Source organism: Sebastes umbrosus, chromosome 3 (assembly GCF_015220745.1).
Source record: "Sebastes umbrosus isolate fSebUmb1 chromosome 3, fSebUmb1.pri, whole genome shotgun sequence".
In the NCBI taxonomy this organism is placed as follows: domain Eukaryota; kingdom Metazoa; phylum Chordata; class Actinopteri; order Perciformes; family Sebastidae; genus Sebastes; species Sebastes umbrosus.
Window position 1 is genome coordinate 12,144,888 of NC_051271.1, and position 18,959 is coordinate 12,163,846.

General features: G+C 41.5%; 1 protein-coding gene and 1 non-coding gene across 2 annotated transcripts; one reads left to right on the forward strand and one right to left on the reverse strand.

Annotated features, from left to right (window-relative positions):
* Positions 1 to 316: 316 nt before the first annotated feature.
* On the forward strand, positions 317 to 17,057 carry klf3 (Kruppel-like factor 3 (basic)). The gene is made up of 6 exons (XM_037765379.1): positions 317 to 590; positions 9,425 to 9,485; positions 9,947 to 10,499; positions 11,220 to 11,346; positions 13,697 to 13,863; positions 14,724 to 17,057. The coding sequence occupies exons 2-6, from the start codon at positions 9,444 to 9,446 to the stop codon at positions 14,903 to 14,905; spliced, it is 1,071 nt and encodes a 356-aa protein (XP_037621307.1). The 5' UTR covers positions 317 to 590; positions 9,425 to 9,443; the 3' UTR covers positions 14,906 to 17,057.
* Positions 17,058 to 17,883: 826 nt separating this feature from the next.
* trnap-agg lies at positions 17,884 to 17,955 on the reverse strand. Its single transcript has one exon. It is a non-coding gene; the product is annotated as a tRNA-Pro (tRNA).
* Positions 17,956 to 18,959: the final 1,004 nt, after the last annotated feature.

An 18,959-nucleotide genomic window follows, 5' to 3' on the forward strand; every position in this document is an offset into this window, starting at 1 on the left:
TATTCATTTATTTATTATTGAGTCGTTTACTTATGTATTCATTTATTTTTTATTTTGTCAGGTTTGTCCTCCATATCCCAGGATTTTTTTTTACATGTAACAGAATATATTTTTACCTTTAACATTTGAGTAGCCTACTTCTTGTTCTTCCACCACTGTTGTCTCTAAACTTGAAAACAAAATTGCAACACACACACGCACACACTAAGTGGACCACCCCACTCCTCCCGGTCCCTCCCCGGTCCCTCCCCGGTCCTCCCGGTCCCGCCCAGCAGCCCAACCCCATGGAGAACAGACAGACAGACCCAATCATGTGACAGCAATAGTTTCTAAAAGACAAAACCGGAGAGAGACGCACACAGAGACACAGAGACACAGAGAGAGTTTCGTAACTTGGGGAAGTTTTGTGGAGCCATCGATCAGTGGAGCAGACTGTTGTTTCTTCTCATGTCAGTGACACCGAGGAGCTGCGTCACTTTTTCACCGGAGTTATCTAATTGAGTTTCTGACACACAGAGAGACAGAGATATAGAGGGATCTTCTGCTGTTCATTCCTCCTGGAATAAACTCACATATCCTCCATCTGAGAAGTAAGTTTGACACCGAGGTCTTCCTCTAATGTGACCATAATGTATAATAATGCTCTTATTTCCTATCAGCTGCTTGTGGTGAAGCCTGTAAAATGCTGCGTGGTCTTATAAACTTTACATGTGTTTGTGAGTTAAAAGCTGACTTTTATTATGGGAAAAGAAAAGAAGTCCATAAATCCAGAGTCTGTTTTTTTTTTATGAGACCAAGCTGCTTGTGTCTGGCTGATTATGTAATTACTCAAAGTTGTTTTTTATGACAAGCGCTTGATTTTCTTTTTTCTTTTTTTTTTTTTGGTTAAATCAACATTTTGTTGTGAAGATGGAGAAAATAAGGTTATATATGTATATAATAAGGCTGATATAAGTGATGTAACCTGACTGAAGGCAGCAGCGAGACACTGCTATTTATAGCCCTCAGAGCCTTTTATAGAACATAGTGTGGTTTAATTAATTATAATAAAAAAACAGTGGTGTAATGCAGGCTTGTGAGGGAGAAAGACAGACTGTGCAGTTCTGTTTTTTTAAGTGCTAATGACATATAACATCCTGTAAGTATATGTGATATTGATCTATTTCAAAATGGTCAAGATTTAGAGATTAATACAGATAGTAAAAAAAAAACAGTTTGATCAAGTAGTAGGGATTAATTAAAGATTTATTGTTTAGTTTGAGAAATGTCAAATAAATAGAGCAAGTTCTGAGATTTCAAAGGTGACATGTGTCTTATTTTGTCAGGAAATGTAAATTATATTCAATTAAAAAATACACACAAAAGCGGTAACATGTCACTTTTGAGAAGCTGGAATCCAAAAGGACAACATTGATTGTTGATTGTTTGCTTTTCTGCCACTGAACTCATTGATAGATTGATTTATTGCCTCAGCATGTATAGGTCACATTGACAGGCCGCCAGTAATAAGAGGCTGAATCTGATGCCCCCGAGCACTGTGTTAGTGTGTGAGAGACAGACGACCCTCAGTGTTGCTGCTGTGTGGTGTCAGAGAGCACATGTGTGTGACAGGTGTGTGTGTGTTCAGTCACACCTGAGCTTCTTTTTTCTTACCTGGTTTCACTACATCATTTATAATACACGTCTCTTTCTCTCCCTGTGTGTGTGTGTGTGTTTCTCCGTCTCTGTCTCTCCCTGTTTCCTGTGCTTTGTTTCAAGGCTGAGGCTTGCGTCACACATTCCACTTGGCATATGAAGCCCTTATCCTGTTTAGAGCCTAGAGAGAGAGAGAGAGAAAGAAAGAAGGGAGGAGAGAGGGATGTGGATGTGGGGGGTGGACGGGTGGAATGAGGGCGACCTCTCTCTGCCTCTTTGTCTTACTTTACACTCTTCAATCTCTCTGGAAAACTTAAAAAAAAGAGATGTCCTCTCTTATTTTTTATTCATATTTATTTGTTTCTCATTAGAGAAACACCCCACCCACCCCTACGCCTTTTCTCCTGAATCAACATGCTGATGTTATCTGGTGGAACAAAATGCACACACACACACACACACACACACACACACACACACACACACACACACACACACACACACAAACACACACACAGCTCAAAGTGCATGTCCGAGGGAACATTAGGGCTAAACATTAAGCTCCTGGATGCTGAATAGTTCTCCATTAGAAGTTAAGGGAACGAGGACGCCGTGGTCAACAGACAGCCATAAAAAGCTGTAACTCGTTAAACAGCTTCACATGCACGCGCACACACACACACACACACACACACACACCGCTCTTAAACCACTGGATTGAGCCACTGTGACTGTGTGTGTAGCTCTTTCTTACCCCCCCAACCCCTCCCCATGTTTGAGGTTCATTGAAGTTTTGTCATATTTTGGTTGAAAACCCCACTTCGTTTTCTTCCCCGTTTTCTGTCTCTGTTCTTTCCACTTCCATTTTGACATAGTTTGGTCAGAGCCGCTGTTTTCTTTGCCCTTTCTCTCCTTCTATTACCCCCCCTCCTCTCTTTCTCCTCTCATTCTTCGGTTAGGGAGGTGCAATGTGTGTGTGTGTGGAGGGGGGGTGTCAGACAGGAAACCGCAGGCCCCCTGCAGCAGCAGCGCCCCCCATTTGGCTTCACTCTCCTTCTCCTCTTCCTCCTCCTCCTCTTCTTTACACCCCCCGACCCATCACGCAGTGTGGAAATAATAACAGTCAGACTAAACTCTGAGGGCTTCCGCTTCTCCCTCTCCTCCTCTCTGGCAGCCTTGCTCCTTCTCTCTGTCCTCAGTTGTCTGGAAAGCCTCAAAACTTTGCTCTCTTTGACAAGTACGGCTTGACGTGTGTGCACATGTGTGTCAGTGTTTGAGCCTTATGTCAACTCCAGTGTGTCCTTTTTAAATGTGCTTTCGTGTGGATGTGTGTGTGTGAGATGATGGATCCTGTTTCCTCTCCCCCGCTGACGGCCCCCTCTGGCTTCCCCCCGAGGTCTGCAGGCCTGCAGCCCCACAGTCTGCTGGAGAGGACCGGAGAGGGGCTACGTGTTTGTGTGTAAGGATTGTAAAAGGATGAGAGGAGTGGGCTGGCAGCTCAGACGAGGGGAATAGGAAGCCAAAATAAGAGGATAGGGGGCCCTTAAAGTGAGAGGAGTCAAAGTCGGAGCATGCGAGGCGTTATCAGGGGAGTTGGGAGTAGGAAGTGAGGTAAGGGGTTGAAATTAGGGAGCAGGGAGGTATATTAAGGGGAGGGGGGGCGAGTGAGTTTAGGGCAACAGAAGGAAGAATCAGAGGTGAGGTCAGAAAAAGGAAAAGTTAAATGCTGGAACATTAGCTCGTCACCTTGATGAGTCACGTTAACTAATTGGGGTGTTAACTTAAGTAAAGAATAATTAGCGCGTTCCCTGAGGGATGGGAATAGGTAACAAGGTGTGAGTCAAGCCACAGTACGAACATGACGTTCCACACTGGGAACGGTCATGTGTGCCAACACTCGACTGCCGTGTGAGTCAGGCCGTTTGGGATCAGAGTGACAGTCGTGGGGTGACACAGTGCGGGGCTAAAGCCGGGCATACACTGTACGATCCTTAGCCCGTTTCTGGCCCCAATTTTTAGCCGCACGACTCGTTTTAGAGTCGGACCGAATGTCTGCTTCGTCGGGCGTCGTTTGCCGTGCAGTGTACTGGGGGGACCGAGGGCCGATTAACTCCCCCTGACCGGCCGTCGGACAGTCGGATGAATTTCTGACATGTCCGAATTTTTGATCGTGCGTCCACCGGCTCTCTTGAAGCAGAGCCACGAGCCGATTCCCCAACATCAGCGCCTTATTTCCACTTTTCTTACAGTAATGAGAGCGTAGCTATCAAGATAACAATGTACGATAGATGTAATAAAACGTAGCTAGCTTACCTCCAATTCTCTCTGCAATATGGACAAGCCATACTGTCCACGTCTTCCTCGCCACCTGCGAGTCCTCTTGTTTTTTAGACGTTTCAGTAGACATGATGGCACAGATGATCAAGGCAGCATGTTAGCATTGTGACTCATACAGACCTCTGCAAGCAAACAAACTTTACTTGCCTCTGAGCTTTCATACTGATCTTTATTGACAACTGTCAACAGCCAGAACGGCCCACAGGAGCCGACGGGACGTGTTTTTTATCTTTCTATTTTATGCGTACAGTGTGAGCACATAAATCGTGAGCTTTGGCTTTGCATCGCCAACGATCTACTCGTACAGTAGGAATAGGAATTACACAACATTTCTAAAATCGTACAGTGTATGCCCAGCTTTACATGAGGTGTGACTGACGAGGTAGAAAGAGAAAAGGCACGAAAAAGAGTCCGAAGCAGGGAACTGAAGGCTGTGAGTGTGTGTGTGTGTGTGTGTGTGTGTGTGTGTGTGTTGCGGCGTGTTCTTGGACAAAGCTGTTGTCTGGAGGTTTCTGGTCTCTCTGGTGATCTCATCATCTCCAGCCTGTTGCCATTAGAGGGTGTGTGTGTGTGCAGCCCCGTTTGTGTCTGTGCGAGCATGTGTGCGTGTCTGTAATAATGTAGTCCTTTAGTGATTTAGTGTGTGTATTCTGTTGAGCTAGCAGAAACTTGGTGTGCGGCTGCGAGTGTGTACAAGTATGTGTGTGTGTGTGTGTGGTTGAGTCAGTAGCCAGCGACTCCAAGCCACAATATTTTCCCCTTCAGTCATGTTGTTTTATATCATTCATAGAGAGGGAGAGAGAAAGAGTGCGGGGTGGTGTGTGTGCGGTTCAGATAAATACAGTAGTAAAGATGTGAGTGATCACTGAGGAGTGAAGAAGAGGAAGATCTGGAGAGAGAGAGAGAGAGAGAAGTAGGAAGTGTTTGCTGAGTGGGTTGGGGTTGAGTACACAGTAGCTTCACTGACCTAGACGGACAATATTTGCAGACCACACTTGACATGCACAAACACACGCCCACATGTAGAGAAAATACTCCCCAACAACTCCAGGTGTACGGCTACTTATTTACTAAAAAGGTGCAGCAGCACACGTTGGTTCCTTCACGTCACAGTTTGTGTGCGTCCTGTGATTTTTTTTTTATGTCTGCAGTACCTGGAAAGGCTCCGATGGAGCAGAGGTGCAACAGCTGTCTGGGTTTCTAGCTCGCAGGAAGAGGTTGTTGTCCAACATCCAATCCGTTATAAAACTGTCGGAGAGGATCACTGCATTTGCATAATCAGTCAGTCTGTAGATTATTTTCTTGATTAAATATATTAATCGTTTGGTCTATAATGTCCAAAATAAATAATGAAAATGTCCATTACAGTTTCCTGTAACGTCTTCAAATATCTTGTTTTGAAGGACCAACATTTCAAAACCCAAAGAGATTCAGGCCTGTTGGTTGGGGGGAGGTGAAATTCCTGGTCGAACTGCATGACGGTCATCACTCTGCTGTCATCAACTGTCTCTTTACATGCATAAATGAGGAAAGGGAAGTTGTTCAGGTTTATGTCCATCGCCCTTCTGAGAGCTCCAAACCTCACCTTCAATCGCCCAAAAGCACATTCAATCACCATTCAGCCTCGACATGATTAATGTGTTCCCTGTTTTTGCCTCCTGTGACTGTAACATTTTTCAAATGTAAAGTAGTAATAAGCCCGAGCAGCGCTAACAAAACGTTAAAAAGCTGGTAGTCCGCCATCTTTGTTATTGTTTCTGGGCTCATCACACAAAGCAACAATTGACATGCACGAAATGAGGAAAGGATGTTCGCAAAAATATCCGTTTTTGTGACCCAAAACTCTGTTTGCGTGTGGACGAGAGCCCAAAACTTAGAGGAAAATATCCTTTTTTTAAATATCTGTATACGTGTAGTCAGGGCCTCAATAACCGTCACACAAGACAAAGAAAAGCTGCAAATCCTCACAATTAGGAGAAACATAAAAGTTTGGTATTTTTGCTTGGAAAAATGACAAAGGATTTATCAAAATAGTTGCCGCTGATTAATTTTCTGTCAACCCGACTCGTCGTTGAACCATCGCAGCTGTAAATGCAACACTGATTCGTACACAAATCAACAAGCTCCAGCTGCAGATTGTCGTCTCTCTCCCGAGGCCTCTATGGTTCGTGGAGGTGCACTGAGGCACACGCTGCGCCGCTAAATTAAATTTCTTTCCTGTGATTGTCTAAACTTTCAGTGTCTCATTGTATTTATTCCGTTATGACACACCCCGAGGGAAAGTTTTATCTTTTTTTCACAGGGACGGTTTCCCCTCTCACCATCCTGCTGTCACATGTTGCCTGATAACCTCTGTTCATTTCCCCGTGTGGTAAACCCAAACCACCTGGCATACACCTCCATGCAGATTAATGGAAAACATTATCTGCTGCTGCTATGTGACCCAGATCTCTGTCACCGTCACCCAAATTGCCCCAATGACACGCAGATTTTCCCAGGCTCCATGATTTATGCCTGTCAAAAGGATTACTGCATGACAGGTGAACACTGAGGGGAATGGTATGTTCCCATTTTCTTTGTAGGATTTTAATTTCGCCTACTAATTGTGGCAATTTCTTGAATGCACATGAACACACATGCGGACATGCTGTAAAGGCACAAATGGGTGTTCCCAGGCAGACACATGTAACTGTAAATCTCCCTCCAGCTGAGCCCAGCCCTGCAGTGACAGGCTAATTTGCATTTAGTGTGTTTCAGAGTTGAAAGGAGTCACTCAGGGCTGAGTCCATAAATGCATGTTTGCTTTTGATGGGTGTTGTTTGTTGTTTTAGATGCACAGAACTTATTGAACTGGCTTGTGTGACGCTTGTGTGAACTGGCAAAGTCACACATTTTCTGTTTATCAGGCAACAGATTCTCTACAAGGGAATAGATGTTTTGGTCATTTTCAGATCAGTTCTACACATTTTCTAATCTGGGAAACCACCTTTGGGAAAGAGATTATTATGAGTTATAGTTGTTAACAAATACATTAATAAACACTTAAATCTAGTTATAACTCCATTACAATATGTTATAAACTATATAAATATACTAAATACACTTGAAGTGAAGTGTTACTTAACATCTTTGGGGTTTTTGACTGTGGCTCAGACAAAACACTTTTAACAATTAATTGAAAAAAATAATCGTCAGATTAATCAATCATAATGGTTAGTAGCAGCCATACATGTTGAATCTTGGGCTGGAAGCTGTGATTACATAGTCTGGGCCTCTTTTCTGGTGATTTCCATCAATGACACTGTGTCCTTATTTGTAAATGTGATTAGTTGTGAGTCAGAGATATGTCTCTTGCAGTACTTTCATCACTGTTTCAGGGGGAAATAACAGGATAGATACAAGGAGTAGGGACTTTCACAACGGCTACTGATTTCTCAAACCCAAACACTCTTTTGGGCATTTTTTATTTCTTGTGTCTGCAGGGAAAATACCTATACGTTGTACTTACTGTTCACTGTTCACACACTCTTTTGTCCTTTTCCTGTTTCGTGATCTATCTGTTGCCACCTCCGTGTATGTGTGAATAGAAATGACTGCTTGACCTCTCATTGAACTACAATACAATACAAACCCAGATTAGAAAACACACCCTCACACACACACACACACACACACACAGGCCCCACCTGACTGCAGTCTCTTTGTTTCTATGGAGCCAGGCGAAGGGTGAGGCTTCGGTCGTCATGTTCACACCCTTCCTGACCCAGCGAGCGAGCATCCTGCTCTGCTATTGGTCTGCTCCCCATCTGGACTCTGTGTGTGTGTGCTAGGGCGTGATGGTCTGTGTTCTTGCCCATTTGTTAATCATTAAAGGCTAAGTTGTCTCCAGACTGTGGACTTTAATCAGGACACACACACACACAGACATGCGATCACGCTCATAAACACACTCGTCTAGGCACAAACACAGACTCATTGCAGCTGCACCTGGCCATTCAAAGCCAAGGTAACTGAAACCACCTTTGAAACCTCACACGCTTTTCATCCAAACACTTGACAGACCTTCATAGGTGGTGTGTGTGTGTGTGTTTGAAACGTGCCAGGTACTATCTATCACTGTCTAGTCTTTGACACTGGGTAGTTTTCAGCCACATCAGACCTGGAAGTGTCTCGTAGTCTCGTAAAACGGCCCGCCGTAAAGTTGTCTGTAGCGTTGTCTGACTGTCAGACGGACGAGAGAGGAAGAAGAGCTTCTGATGATAGAGAGGAGGAGAAGATGTGTAAAATCGGACGTGATTTACTGGAAGTGATGTCGACAGCGCTCACAGACACATTTCAGACACATTTCAGACACACTTCAGACACCTATACTTATCTACAGACCCTTGTCTAGTCTTCCCCTCTACTTTAGGTGGTCTACTTTTCATCACTTCTCAAAGATGTGTGTGTGTGTGTGTGTGGAGAGGAGGGGGGTGCGTACCCATTTCACTTTAAAAGTTAGATAATTTCATAAATTATTGATGGTATTGTACAGAAAAAGATGAACATAAGACAAATGAGCAGGGTCATGGACAGTTGTGGAATGTAATTAAGTACATTCACTCAAGTACTGTACTTAAATACAATTTCTACATACTTGTCACTATGCCACTTTATACCTCATTCTGTACTCTGTACTGCATTACATTTATCTGACAGCTGTAGTTACATTTCATATTAATATTTAACATACACAATATAGCACATTATTAAAGATTAAGCCAGTGCTTCCTTACCTTTTTGGCTTATGCCCCCTCACTAAAAAGTCTAGTTGAGGCCCCTCGTCTCGTGTCAGACGTCTATGAGTTGTTGGCCGTTCCATCAAAGAGACACTTCCCCTCTAAAAGCCTCACATGGTTTCGTTTAAACAACAGTTTTGAGGCCCAAAGAGGTAAAATATGGCCAATATTTCACACAAAAAGGCAAAGGTTAGGGAAAAGGCTAAAAAATAAATCCAAATTTATATAGCAGAACTATGTTTTTTCTTTTTTCCGACCACATTAATCATCTCACGACCCCTGAGATTTATCTTGTGACCCTTTGGAGGGGCCTGACCCCTAGGTTGAGAATCACTGGACCATTAGTCATAGGGGCTGAATTTCTGCAAAACAAATAACTTTTTTTTTTTTTTTACATTAAATACTTAATGTATATTTTGGTGATAATAATACGTCTGTACTTTTACTTCAGGATGGTTTTAAATGCACTTTTTAATGGAATGTTTCTTCTTCTGCACTTTTACATTTGTTCTTTATGTAAAGTGAGTACTTCTTCCACCACTGATTATGGGTCATTGCTGGTTTCCATGCTAAACCGCGCTGAACAGAAAAGTAAATGTGTTAAACAAGTGTGTAAATGTGTTTTGTATTAGATGTATGTACTGATGGCTGTATGTGTGTGTTTTATTTTGTAGGAGCCTGGCCTTTGCAGCCATGCTGATGTATGACTACCCTCTGAAGACAGACATGGAGACGGTAAGGCATGTGTGTGTGTTTGTGTGCGTTTTTGTGCTCCCCATCATGCCCAAACATGTTTTGATGCCATAGAGTAACTCTGACCTACACACACACTTCCACACAGCTACACACACTCCTGCTACGTGTCTAGACAGACTGGTTCCCACATTCCAGCTCTTCCTGGACAAACAGGCTGCTGTACAGTGGACATTTGCATACAATGAAAACAAACACTACCAGGCAGAGGGCTAATGAACACACACACACATACACACACACACACACACACACACACACTGTACTCTGAGACATAACAGTCATCCGCAAAAAGAGCTGTGTTTAAAGTTTCTGGCTGGCTGTGGTTGTTTGTGTGGCAGAAACATGTTTTCCGTGTTATTCAACGCTGAACGGAAATTTTTAACAGCTCTTTTGTCCCTCTTCCTTCTTCTGCATCCTCTCTTTCTTTCTCTCTCTTGCAGTCATTCTACTCTTCGTTAGTGAAAACCCCGGAGCCGTACGGAGTGATCTTCTCCCATCCCACCCACATCTACCACCCCACGCACATGCACGCCTTCACCCAGCCCCCCCACTCCCCCAGCAACCTCACACACACCCAGCTGGAGCCCGTGGACCTGTCAGTCAGCAAACGTTCCTCCTCCTCCTCTTCCTCCTCCTCTCCTCCCTGCTCCTCCGCCTCCTCCCCGGCCTCCTCGCGAAGCTCCCCGCCGTCCCCCTACAGCACGGCGAGCCGCGCATCCCCCCGCTGCTCCACACCGCACTCCCAGCTGCGCTCCTCGCCCTCCCAAGCTCTCCCGCCGCCCACTGCCTCACTCCAGTACCCCACCATGGTGGCTCCTCTGATCAGCTCGGGATCCGGAGTCATCCAGGGGTCAGGGGTCATGGTGTCTCCGGTCATGGTGCCTCTGTCTGTCCTCTACCCCTCGCCTCTCCACCTGCATCAGTCGATAATGGTGAGCCAGACTATCGCCAGCGACGACGACCACCACCATCGAAGCAGGGAGCACAAGACAGGTGATTTATTGTGATATTTATTTCAATTTGAGCTTTATTATGCTGTATGTGGCTAAAGTGTTCTAAAAAAATGCAAATGAAACAAACTATAATTGTTAATTTACAAAAAAAAAAAACAAGTGTAACAACGGCATTATAAGAACAACAACAGGAAATAATTAGAGGATCATAACAATTAAACATCAGTGTACGGGTGCTGGCTAGCTTTTTCTCTAAATAAAAAATAATAGGATGATTTGTGAGGAAAAAAAAAACGTTCTCCTTCAATGAACAGACCTTTTTCAGAAAATGAGGAAGTGCTTTTCATTTCCTCTGAATTTAGAATATCAATTTCAGCAGATTTTTGTTTCTTATAGGGAAGCCATATCTTTTTGTTCTGTTTTCTGTGGTCTGATGGAGGTCACAGAGGTCACCGTCACTGAATCTCCTACAGTATATTTGATACACACACAGATGCAAACATAACTGGCAGATACATTTTGATAATAGTTTGTTTGCAAAAGCATTCTGTAGTAGCATAAACACAAAATAAAACATGCTGTTAGCATGGCTAAATATATTTTACATCTGAGAGACAAATAAAAAAACAGAAAGTGAAAGGAAAAATACTTCACTGACCTGTCCTTGCAGATTTAATCTTAATTTGATGTATAAAATATGAACAGTATGTTAATGTGAATAAATCCTGACCATACTGACCAGCCATTTTTATCTCCCCAGTTCACTGCGGCGACGCCTATGACCTGCACAAGCCAATCAAAACAGAGCCGCGCTCCGAGCTCTCTCATGACCTCCACAGCAGCCACGAGATGAAATCATCAGTCATCAGGATACCGCACGAATACGGGTGAGACTAAGACACTGTCACACATGTTGAAAGAAGCACCAAACGTTTCATAAGTTTCACCGTCTGCTGCGGCGCTTCCTCTTTAACGTTATATGGAAGTCGCGTTCAGAGGCTTCGACCGGATCGTCTCTGTTCCTGTTGTGATCTTTATAAAAGTCAGGTGCAGCCCCAAGACGGACGAGACATTTTTAGCACAGAATACTTTTTTTTTTTTTTTTGCAAGCACATAAATTCTGATTTGTAGCGAAGAATAATTAAACTTGTGCTCAGTACATTTATTACTTGTATCAACATGAGCACACAATAATAACTTCTCCCTGCTCTGCATGCTCTTATTCACACATTCTCTCAACATTAGAGCTGCAACGATTAATCTATTAATTGCCAACTATTTTGATAATCCCAAAAAAATCAGAAATTCTCTGATTTGAGCGTCTTAAATGTGAATATCTTCTGGTTTCTTTACTCCTCTATGACCGTAAACTGAATATCTTTGAGTTTTGGACAAAACAACACATCTGAGGACGTCATCTTGAGCTTTGGGAAACATTGATTGACATTTTTTTTAACCATTTTCTGACATTTTAATGGACAAAAAATCGATTAATGGAGAAAATGATCGACAGATTAATCGACAATGAAAATAACGATTAGTTGCAGCCTCAATATGACAGGATTTCCAGAGTAAGACATTTATAATTGGCTACTTCAGTCCGATCGCTGGAAGTGTTATTGGTCACTAGGGAAGTAGGGGAGCATAAGTGTAATTTTATACGCAGAAAAAACTTTATTTGTGCTCATAATGTCTCATGTCGTACTCAGCACTGGGACACAAATATAACGCCGTACATTTCCTGTCAACTCTCTGCTGTCTTCTATCTAATAAATGCAAAAAAATGCCCCAAAAATAGTCTCCCCAAGCTCCGTTTCCTCTTGTTGTTGCGGGAATGTAGTTGAGCGGAAATCAACTAAAAGACACTTGAAGATGACACAGGACCAGTAACACAACAACTGTCATGACCGACACATGAACACACTGACTGTAATGTGTTTTGGGTGTGTCAGATCCGCCTCATTCCACCATGGCGTCTTTTTATTCTCCTGTTTCCTGTCTCCTTTCTCGGCAGCCACACCTCTCATCACAGCTCCTTATCGCCTTCTATTCAGCCACATATCTTGATCTTGTCAGCCTCCACCTCTTTTCCCATCTCTCCTTTCTTCCTCCCCCTCCCTCCTTCCTCGCTTGGCACTTCCTGTATTTTTTAGCGCTCATTGTCTGGCATCTCCCACTCCTTCTTCCCCTCCTCTCCTTCCTGTTTCCTCCTCCTGCTCCTCCTCCTCCTCCTCCTCCTCCTCACCTCCCATCGTCATCTGTTTTGGTTCCCAGTCTTCTTCCACAAAAAATAACGGCTTTTCCTCACAGAAATAATTGCATGTCTGTTGTGTGTGTAATAGTGAGGGAATGCTGCCAGTTAGTTCTTGCTTCCTTAACTGTAGTTGTCGGGGCGGTTGCCATCACAGGCCGCCGTCGCCCTCGATGACCGTGAAATAATTGGACTCTTAAGGGAAAAATAGTGGGTGTGTCTTCATCTGTCATCACCTCTCATCCAAAACACATGAACAATGTAAATATACTGTATGTATACGGAAAATAGGTCACGTTCGCTCATTATGTATAATAATGATGGGTTGACCCAAGTGTGTGTGTGTGTCGCGGGGGATTTTTTGCACATTCCTTTACGCAGAACTGATCTGTGAGGGATTCGTATTTCAACACTCGACACCTGCTCTCAACTGCCACTTACACACACCCACCCACACACACACACACACACACTCACATGCACGCACACTCTTAAATGATAGTGTGGAAAGACATCTCCCTCTTGTTTTTGACTCTAAAACACTTGAAAATGTCGGTTTTCTCCTCTTTCTTTTGATTCTATTATCGTTTGATGGGCTTTAACATTGCACAGAAAATCTCTCACAAAGCTTTCACACTCAAGACGCAGAGTATTAGAAACGTAATCTTCTTGTATGTCCGCATTTATGTCATTAAATTCCAGCGAATGAATCGTTGAATGGTTAAATGAAAACATGAGAGGGTTGACAGGACAAAGCAAAGGCGTGGTGGACTGGGAAAAGGCGGGAGGTGTTTTTCAACTTCCTGACGGGTAGAAGTTGTTATTGCATCGGAGAGTCGCTGCAACCGAATTAAACTTGCATTAGATTAGATTTCAACATCATGAAGGACATGGCTGTTACTGTACAGACACCGGCGCCCTCTCCTGGTCAAATCAGATGAAGCAAGGAACTCTAACAAATACTCTCCTCTCTGTGTCTCTCTTAGGTGTAACAACCCTTCGGTAATAGTTCACTCGGGCGCCAAGCATCCTCTCCCTGCCGAGTCTCCTGACACGCTGAAAAAGAGGAGAATTCACCGCTGCGACTTCAACGGCTGCAACAAAGTGTACACCAAGAGCTCCCACCTCAAAGCACACCGCAGGACACACACCGGTAAGAGTCTTGATTCACACACACACAGGCTGCACTTTAAACATTTATATCGGTGCCAATTAGGCGGAGGGTCTGAGGGTCCTCCCCAGGTAACTTTTGGGTGTCAAACACTTAATTTCCTGCATTCTATTGATTTTTTTGTGTACCAATTTCGGCCTTTTCTGCATCAACTTATGGTAAAAATGTCTTTATTTATTTAAAGGAAAACACAAAATTGAGGCACCAGGTGACAACTCAAAATATAACAAATTTATAATGGAATATAATACAGAAAAGGCTCTCAAAAAATGGTCTCACTACAATGAAATGGCTACTATGGGAACTAACATCATCACATGAATACAACTGGGCTCATTGGATCCACAAGAGTGTCAGCTTTACAGTGATACCCAATTTATGTAATTCCAAGACTGTTTAGGGACCCCAGTATGCAGAAATATTCAAATACACCATTTTAGAATAGGTGAAAATAAAACATTTATACTGCATACAAAACACTGCATGTGATTATCATAAAGTGGGCATGTCTGTGTAGGGGAAACTTGTAGGTACCCATAGAAACCATTTTTATTCACATATCTTGAGGTCAGAGGTCAAGTTTTTCCTCGCCAAAATTTAGCGTAAGTTTGGAGAGTTATTTAACCTCCTTCTCGACAAGCTAGTATGGCACGGTTGGATGCATGAACCAATGGATTCCTTAGGTTTTCTAGCTTCATATGATACCAACATATCATCACTCTAGCTTTAAAACTGAGTCTGCTACAGCCTTTTAATGACAGTAATGTCGGCGCTCTCAGAGGGTTTGATTATTATTTTTTAGGGGTGCTGATCCTCTTCTCATTTTTTCTCCCTATGTGCAGGTGAGAAACCCTACAAGTGCATGTGGGAAGGCTGCACGTGGAAGTTCGCCCGTTCAGACGAGCTGACGAGACACTTCCGCAAGCACACAGGAGTCAAACCGTTCCAGTGCCCCGACTGTGAGCGCAGCTTCTCCCGCTCTGACCACCTGGCTTTGCACAAGAAACGCCACCTCCTGGTGTGAAACCCTCTGAAACCGAGCAGCTTGAAAGAAGCCCGGTGCTGGTTTCAACATTGGACTGTACCACTTTGACTTTGGGGGGGATTTTTAAAGAGTTGGCCTTACACGTTGGACTCCGACAGGGAGTTGGGGAAATGTTCCTCAGGGTGCAAGTTTTGACCCTTTCACCTCATTAGCCTGAAATTAGCTGGTGTCAGCTTATTAATCATGTAACCGTCACACCATCCTGCAGATGTATCATCAGCTCCTTTTGACATTATAATAGAAATAGACCTCTGATCAGCTGTGGGAGGTCTGGACACTTTTTTAAAAAGAAGCTGCATCATCTCAGCTGGCCTGAGAGCAAACAGCATGCTCAAGCTTCTTTTTTTACAACATCGGCTCTCATTTCTCTGCATGCATTCAAGTAAAGATTGTGGACTTAAACACACACATGTTATTTGCTAGCGATGCCAAAATAATGTGAAACTCCAGAATGTATCATATCACACCTACTGTGCATCCATCGTGTCATACATCCTTCAGCTTTCTTTCATTAGCGCAGCTACCTGTGACATAACGCTAATGCAAACTCCTCAGTCATGGATCGCCACATTATCATACCACACACCTCATCTGCCTCTACTAGCTTATATCATGAAGTGACTTAAAACAAACAAACAGGTAGCTATTATTCGCTTTCTCTTTGTACATACATGCACATGTTTAACGGCACACACAGCAAGAAAACATGCACTTAATAAAAGCAGCCTCGGTCTGGTGTGCTTTTTGGTATTTGGGTTGGGAAAAAAAAAGGGGGACACTGGGTCTCGTTCGTTGTCGGAATGAAGTGTTTTTTTATGTTTTCATTCAGAAATGTGAAAGTTGCTGCACAGGGGCATTATTGTGTTAGTGAGGAAAAGACACCACTTGGTTGGTTTAAGGGTAGAAGCAATGATATGTCAAGTTTATGCATCTATATGAACTATTGTATGGTTTGTGATGTGACACAGTGGTAGCCTTTTTTTATTGTATGACACATTTATATGGGAAAAATACAAAGTGCAAAGCAGGGATATTTGCTCTTTCATTTTTTTTTTTCGGGAGCAGATGAGTTTTATTCCAGCCCGCCACACAGGATATTTAATTTGAAAGAAAATAACATTTAATTCAGCAGTTTTCTTAAAGAGGACCTATTATGCTTTTTCCCTTTCCTTTAGTGTGTTTCGTAGTTTTTTGTTCATTTAAAAGTTCTGCAAAGTTACAACGTCCACGCCAAAGGGAGTTTCTCTCCTCCGCAGAAACACTGCTCCTGAACTGCCTGAAACATCGTGATTGAAGTCCCGCTTTTTCTTCCGTAACATGGTGATGTCACCAAGTAACACATTTTTGGCACGTCCCCAAACAAAGCCAGTTAGAGCGGAGCTGGAGAAGTACTTTCTTTTTTTTACATTAAATCATGTAAACATGTTCTAATAGAAAGTATGATCCTGAAAATAAGCATAATAGGTCCTCTTTAATAGAAGGTCATAAGATATATTCTTTAACTTCACCATCACAATTTTAGAGCACAACGTTTTGTTTTTACAGCTTCTGGAGAAGAAAACCGTTTTGTTCATAGCGTCTTTGTACATGTCTCCAATGTGCACTTTATATAAAACATTCCCAAAGCCAAACATTTTCTAATCAAAACAGTTTTTCTATCAAACATCTGCTGGTCAGTTTGATCAGAAACATTTAACAGCTTTGTCATTTTCTAATCATGTAATGCCAGAAGAAAATGTACACACACAAACACACCGAATGTAGCAGCTCAACTGATCTGCATTTTACCCCTGGATATTCTTTTGCGGTTTTTGCTTGTACATGTTTTTATATTTCTGCAAATATAAGTTGTAATATATATATATTTTATAATTGATTATTAGACTGAAAGGGCAATTAAAGGTTTTTATTAAGCATGATTTTGATACTCTCATAATAATGGATATTATACATTTCTATAATGTTCTGTCTATAATAAACCCTATCTCTTTTTTAATCTAAACGTTGGCAATTCAAAGGGAACATGTTAAACTGTGAACGTATAACTGTACAGGTCTATCTGCAATTTTGCATTTATTTTAAGACAGAATATTCATACCACTTAATAAACTTATTGATAATATTTGCAAAATGGAGTGCTGTGTCATAAATTTTGTCTGTGTTTGTTTGTGCTGAAACTATTAATGGAGGTGTTAGTAGATTAGTTGATTAAGCAAACATTTGCTGGTACTAGCTTCTCAAATTTTATTATTTCCCCTTTTTCTCAGTTTCATATCATTAAAACTTAAATATATTTGGGTTTTGCTCTGACTTTAGCTTCAACTTCAATTTATTTAAGGTGCAAAATCACCAATTATTTGAGTCTTTGTCCTATGTATTATATGTAAAACATATGTATATATATCAAAACCTAATAATATAATATAAATAACGGTAATAATCTCAGCACACTTCACAAGTTTTAAAAACACACACACACACACACACATACATTCTCACACAGGCAGTATCATCACCTTTATAATAATATTAGAATAATTAATTCAACAGCAAAAACAGAATCGAGGTTATTAGTTGTAGTCTCTTTTTAAAATTGTAATATGATGTGATTTTTCACTATTTTATGACATTTTAAAGACCTAACTTTAATTGATCACTCAATAAATACAGTTAGATGTAGCCTTTGTATGTATGTTTTGTGGCTGTGATTATACAGCATTATGAGACTCGAATTGCATATCATAACGCAATTATTTGGCTTATTTCATCAGTATGTCACCAAAAAGCAACTTGATATGAACAATTTATAATATCTATGAACAATTTATATATTTTTTGGCATTGTGTATGTCTTTTTTAATATTGTGTGTACCATTTTTATATTCAATATTTGCACTCTTTTCCTATATCCCACTGGATAAAGTTATATTTGAAGTGTATTTTCTAGAAAAAAAGGTGGGCTCGTCCGGGATTTGAACCCGGGACCTCTCGCACCCTAAGCGAGAATCATACCCCTAGACCAACGAGCCGCGGTGCTCATGTGGTGAAATATAGCCTATTTAAACTGTAACTAATCCGGAAAATCTGTGTGTTTTAACAGCTTTTCATCTATAATAATATACAATAAGACTTGTTGTTAAGCTTTTGGACTCGAAATGCAACAAAACAAAGACACATCAACTGTATTTCCTACACAAATATACGTTTCAGGCAAAGCGAAATGACTCACTTCTTCTCACTTCCGTGTTCGCTCCCGTGTCTACAGGTCAGGAGCCGTCAGCGGGCGACAGGAGCAGCAGCACTTCAGCGAAGCAGCAGGATGAATTTTCTTTGTTGGGGCAAACAAATTGTCAAATAGGCAAAAAAAAAATAATAATCTGTCTGGAGCCGCAAAACATTTGATCATTGTAATGAAGGTAACACAGTTTATAGTCTAAGTATATAGTATATAAGTCTAATGAAGTGAGGGCCAAAGAGCAAATGTAATGCAATGTAATGTAATGCTACATTGAGGGAAAAAACATCTGAGATTTACAGAATAAAGTCATAATATTACAAGAAAAAAGTTGTAATATTATGAGAATAAAGTCATAACTTTACGGGAAAAAGTCGTAATATTACAAGAATAAAGTCATAACTTTACGAGAAAAAAGTTGTAATATTATGAGAATAAAGTCTTAATATTATGAGAATAAAGTCATAGCTTTATGAGAAAAAAAATCGTAATATTACGAGAAAAAAAGTCATAACTTTACAAGAAAAGAAGTCATAATATTACGAGAAAAAAAAGTCATAACTTTACGAGACAAAAAGTCGTAATATTAAGAGAATAAAGTCATAGGTTTACGAGAAAAAAAGAAAATAACACATAAAATTACTAATTTATAATATTACGACTTTATTCTCGAAATCTCAGATTTACTTTTTTTCCTCAACGTCGTACCGTCGTACCATAGACCTACAACAATGATAAATAAAAAAGAAAATGTAAACAAAAAAACTATTATTCAATTCCACTAATTTAAAAAAAAAA